This window comes from Semicossyphus pulcher, unplaced genomic scaffold, assembly GCF_022749685.1.
Source record: "Semicossyphus pulcher isolate SPU_LCO1_2020_fin unplaced genomic scaffold, fSemPul1.0.p SCAF_61, whole genome shotgun sequence".
Classification (NCBI taxonomy): domain Eukaryota; kingdom Metazoa; phylum Chordata; class Actinopteri; order Labriformes; family Labridae; genus Semicossyphus; species Semicossyphus pulcher.
This window is the reverse complement of record NW_027211739.1, coordinates 142,501-148,424: the sequence shown is the minus strand read 5'-3', so window position 1 is coordinate 148,424 and position 5,924 is coordinate 142,501. Positions and strand designations below refer to the sequence as shown.

Below are 5,924 nucleotides of genomic sequence, written 5' to 3'. Positions count from 1 at the left end.
ACAAACACCTTTATTGATCTGCAGAGCCGTTGTCTTGTTATTCTGCAGGAATGAGTCTCATGAGCATGCAGGCCCTGAGGGTTCAAACCAAAACACGGTTACATTTTCAGTCCTTCAAAGTAACGCTCTTTGTTATTTGCAGCCATTCTGTGTGAGCAGCTGTTTCTGTGTGAAGCAGTGAAAATGGTCATAATGTGTCTAAAAGCTGCGTGCACCTGAGACTGACCTGGACGCAGATCAATACTCTTGATCTCTTGAGTCGCTGAACGCTTTCCAACTGGCCGTAACACGGACTCCTTTATTGTTTACATTAACTCTCGATGCTGCGTTTACTTCTGTAGGATATCTCTGCTACGTGCTAACATCTGCATGCATGCATGCTCCATGTTAATGCTTTTATTCTGATGTTTAGTAATGTTGGCCGTAATTTAACATGCTAACATGCTAACAAGTTAACAGTGGCAGGTAATATTTAACAGGTCCACCATCCTTGTGAGCCTTACATCATTTACAAATCTTCTTATCAACACTAAAGATGCTGAAGTTTTCGTGCTTGTCCAGGGATCAGCAGAGGTGTCCTTGTGTTCTCTTGGCACATTTAATGTCCACATTAATTCAGTCCATGCGGTTGTTAAATAACAGACTCACTGTCCAGCATTTAACCAGATCATTCTGATTCATCACCGGGAAACCACGAGGATCGGCATACAAACACACAGTTAATAGGATTCATACCTTAGTTGTTCACTGACAGACCAACACACCAACAGCTCCGTCAGCAGCATTAAAAACACGACTCAGAAGATTAAACTGGCGAAGCACTGAAACGCTGCAACGAAACGCTTCCACAGGAAGTTTGAGGAAGTCCAACACATATACATCAGTCAGTCGTCAGCATACAGGTTTATTAAACTCTCTGAACAAGTGCAACACAACTGAAAAGCACAACACACACTGAGAAGTTACATTCACGCACACACATTCAGCTGCCTCAGAAGCATTAGTTAAACTGAGTCCGGCTTGTTGCTCAGTCAGACGTCTGCTGCTGCGTGTGAGATCGTTTGTTTGCATACAGTATGAGAATCATGTGAAACCACGGCGTCCTCACAGAGGCAGAGATCCACAGATCACGCTCGCACAGAAACATGGAACTCATCAGGTTCACAGGAACGTTTCACACAGCTGCAGTCCTTTATTGTACACAAAGTATAGAAACAGCAAAATATCTCAAGGCCAGACATGCGTATCATAGAAAACACTCTTCACACACATGGAATCAGCATGCCGGACACAAATATCTGTAATCTTACACTCTGTGTTTCTTCAGACATCTATTCATATAATTATCATTTGTTTCATGAATCTGATTTTTTTGTTCTTTCATCCCCTCAGTCTGTGGGAGGAAACATGAAGTCGCCCTCCAGCTTCTGATCTCAATAAAAGAAGTTCATATTTTAATGAATTTTATTTTCTCTGTAGAAAATTATTGAGCTCTCTTTTCAAAACGACACGTACACCTGTGTGAAGGTGGAGCTACTGCTACAAAACTATCAATAGCACCAAAGAAAACAAAGGATGGATGTGAAGGTTAAATCTGGCAATACTCTTACATAACGTGACTTCTGAACAACATATTTTCCATTAAACACCATCAATAGGATCAAACTGAATATTAACGATCATGACAAACATCAGACTGCAGGTCAGGAGAAAGCAGGTCGACAGAACATCATGAGTCTGGATCACAATCGTCTCCTTAAAATGTCTTAATCCCACAGTCTCAGATCACCAGGAGCACGCTGAAAGTCCCTCCACGGAGTCTGATGTGCAGAGTCCAGCACCTTTGACCTCCTCTAAAAGCTTCATGCTTTGTATTGCATCAGTGTGGGGTAGGTTCATCAGCCCACAAGGGCAAATGTGCTGCAACGGCCCGAAAGATAGAAGAGAAACCGGCTCCAAGTCCAGAAACTACAACAAACGTGCTGCAGGAAGCCCAAACAACCAATCAGCAACGAGCTGCAAGTCCAGTCAACACAACAGAAGTGCTCCAGGCCTGTAGGGGGCGCTGAGTGAAACAGCTTTATGAATGACAGGAGGGAGACAGACCAGGCAGTGTTCGTGAGGGCGGAGCCTCTCTGACTGCAAAACCACAAACTCAACTTTAGTCTCTGATTTTGGTGAAACAGGCTGATGGACACAAACCGTCTCTGTAACATCTCTGAGCGCCCCCTGCAGGCCTGGAGCTCTTCTGTTGCATTAGACGTCTGTGTCTCTGCGTCTGCAGCACGCTGCTGTTCATTTATTCGTTTGTCTTCCTGCAGCTCGTCTATCTTCTCTTAGTTTGTTACTTTGGTTTGAATTTGCAGCCTGTTTCTCCAAATCGATGTTTGCCCTCGTTGGTTCCATAGATAGACCTTGTAAAAAACCTACACACACACACGCACACACATGCACACACACGCACACACACGCACACACACACACACACACACACACACACACACACACACACACACACACACACACACAGTTTCTGAAGCTGCCGATGGTTTCATTAGTGATCGAGGCTTAATTGTGGCTGCTTTGGAACATGTGACGGACAGATGCAGAGAAATGTTAAAGAAGCAAACTGACACGTTCGGCGCGACTCTTCTCTCCTGTTCTTCATTTTTCAGTGCAAACTAATAATCTTTGCCTTTTCTGCAGCTGGGTCGGCGGAGAGATACACTGAGCTGCACCTTCCCATTAATGTCACAGCAATAGCAAAAAGACACAGTAACCATGGCAACAAAATCATCCATCATTTCTAACCAAACTTGTAAGAGGCTACAGATTGCTTTGTTGATGATGGAGACGCAGCGTGTTCTCTGTAATACAGCAGGACGAGTGGAGCAGAGAGAAAGCTACAAATCTTTGGTGTCGTCTTCGTTTCAGCGTCCATAAATTAAAACTACAAACATGAATAAATAAAGGAACTCTAATAAATGAATAACACATTAAAATCTGTCTGCTGAACGTGAGATTGTCCGTCTGTGGGGCCGTCTGTGGGGCCGTCTGTGGGGCCGTCTGTGGGCTCCTCTTACAGTCGAACTGTGCTGGCCTGCCCTCATCTTAACACTGAGGTTTGCCTCTTATCCATCACACATGCACTGCACTCCTGAGAATTTCACGCATGTGTGAACGCAAACAGCCCGCCTTAATGCAGACTTTCTCCTGCCAGCCTCCTGGTGAAATGTCTGCAAGAAGTCGGGGTGAGCCGATGTGCGAATGCAGCAAGTAATACTCAGGAACATTCACCGCGAGCAAGTGGGCGGGGTGATGATGTTCATATCATGTGACCGGTGTGAAACCAGAAGAGCGACACAGAACAGGACGATTAAAAACATGTGATGTTGAAGAAGAAGGATCTTTTTCAAGACGACAGCAAAGACGTCTGCAGACTGGAGAGAGGAGGAGATGCAGGAGCTGCCGCCTGTGAGGGCCGACGGCGACACTGCTGGCCAATTGTGGCGACTACAGCATACTTTTTACGTCCTGCCTCATGAGACCCCCACCCCCTCCCGTTGTGAGGGACGTTTGTGAAAGGGCAACTCTGGAAAAATTTGCTGTCTTGAAATGTTCTGGAAATTGTCAGGAGTGCACGTGTGAAAAGGGCTACGCATAGAGCTGCATGTCCCCGTGCAACCTCTGGGACTGAGCGTTACAGTCAGAGTGTCAAAGTGTGGATGAAGGAGGAGGAGCTGTGCTGGACGGCACGAGAAACTTCTCCAAGCCGATCAGGAGGAACATAAAGAACGGTTCAACATTGTCCTTGAAATAAACACCGTGCAGGCTTTATAGTATGTTGCTGTGATAACCAAACATTATGAAGAGCAGAGGAGCTGAATGAGTTTTAAACAGCGCACTGGAGCCGTCTGAAGCTTAAACACACAATCAGATTTCTGCACAATCATTAAAGTGTTCACTTTAAACTACAACATTCTGATGGTTTATTTGATTGCTGTGACATTTCAGGGGATTTATTTCGATCGTTTAACAGCCGAACATGAAACAAACTCAAGCTTAAAGCGACCCGTCACATTTGTCATTAGGTAAAAACACTCCTGTAAGATTGGAAATATTTCCATCTTCTGATAGTCAGTTTCCAACATGCGTCCTCTTCTCCCTCTCAGCGGTCATGTCCCATTTTCCTCTCTTACATCACTTCGTACAGAAAAACAGAAAGAAGAATCAAACAGAGGAGCGCAGGCGGCGCAGAGAGATGCAGATGATGATGTGTTCACTGTCCACTGGAATGTGTGCGAGTCAGTCACTGGGCGGGGGGAGGGGGGCTCGGCGGCCGGGTCAGGGTGTGGAGGGGGGTCTCCACGGGGGCCACTAGTCATACCGGCCCCTCAGTCAGACCCTCCAGGGGGAGGCTGGTGGCGTTGTCGGTGGGCTGCGGGTCGTCCTGGTGGTGGGGGGGCGTGCGGGGGGCGGCAGACAGACTGGCGTAAGGCAGGTGGCAGTCCGTGTGCAGGAAGGGGGGATAGTGCTGCCGGTAGCAGACGTACGCAAAAAACAGGCCGATGACTCCCCCGACGACGGCATCTGAAATCACAGAGAGTCAGTTTGTTCATTTAAGACACGACGAGGAGGAAAACCTGATCTTCATTTATTTACCTGCAGCAGCATCGACTACTATACATCACACACACTGTACACACACACATTACACACACCGTCCCTGCCCTCTGACCCCGGGTCACCTGTGGAGCCTGAACGAGCTCAGTGATTCAGGTTTGAATCACGCAGCAGTGTTTCTGTGTTCATCGCTCAAGCCCTGTTTTAAAGGTGATCACCTGACGGCCATGAATGCGTCTCACTGGTCACACTCTGTCTGTCTGCCTGTGGACATTCTGTCTGTCTCTCTGTCATCAATACTGAACAGTTCTTATCACACCCGCCCCCCTTTAAGCTACATTACGTCATATGTTAGTATGGAGCTGTGTTGCTGCGTGTAGCTCAGAATGACGGGCCGGCTGGCGGCGGCAGCAGCTGAAGCGACGGATCCCAGGATGTCAGACGATCATATTTCTCTATGCGTCTCTTTATTTTCTGCTTCTGGCTGAAATGAAATATCACAAAACATCGATTTGCGGCGCTCAGAAACGACACAGTGAGCTCGCTGTGTGAGTGCTTCATCGACTCCTGTCAGCTGAGTTTAATAGACTCTGACTTGATGTAATATATCTGTGGCCTCATTGAGACGCTGATTGTTAGCCCGGCCTTTCCGCCCAGAGGACGAGCACACCTCCAACGTACAAAGAGATGGAGGGAATATTAGTATCCATCAAGTGTGACTCAGCGGCGTGCTAATGGGGGCTCCCAGCTGGTGTTTACACTGAGTGCAGACTGGGGACCCTCAAGTTTAATGGGCTGCACCATCAGTGCTTACTCAGGGTGTGTTGGGACTGAAAGTGAAGTGACTTTAGGATCAGTGGTGTTTATTGGCACTGGTTAAATTCGACCTACGAATATTTGTCCCTCTAGATACATCAGAAAACCAAACTCCATCCTGTGTTCGTAACATCACAGCTGGTTAACCTCCCTCCTCCTCCTGAGCTGTGTCTGATGAACTCTCCTGCTGCTTCCAGCTCCTTGAGGCTGACCAGTGCCCGGTGTGCTGAGCTGTTAGCTCGGATCAGTACCAGGATTTCTCTGATGGACACCAACTACCGGCGTTCTGTTTCAGCTGTGGAGCGCCTGTCCATCTGTCTCCACTGTATCTAACAAGTCACAGGTGGGCTGAGATCTGTCTCACTACAGCGCTATGAAGCCACAACAAACAGATGTTACTGAGATTTAATGACAATAAACAGGCTGAGAGGATGCTGAGAGAACTACATCAGGAGGCAGGTTTGTAAACAGGCTGAGGTCATGCT

At 47.2% G+C, this 5,924-nt stretch overlaps 1 protein-coding gene across 1 annotated transcript in view; it reads right to left on the bottom strand.

Annotated features, from left to right (window-relative positions):
- Positions 1–961: 961 nt before the first annotated feature.
- Positions 962–5,924, bottom strand: part of plpp4 (phospholipid phosphatase 4) — a 49,918-nt gene continuing 44,955 nt past the window's right edge. The window contains exon 7 of the mRNA XM_069683905.1: positions 962–4,590. Coding sequence (XP_069540006.1) covers positions 4,382–4,590 — 209 coding nt within the window. The 3' untranslated portion in view covers positions 962–4,381. The remainder of the gene's footprint in view (positions 4,591–5,924) is intronic.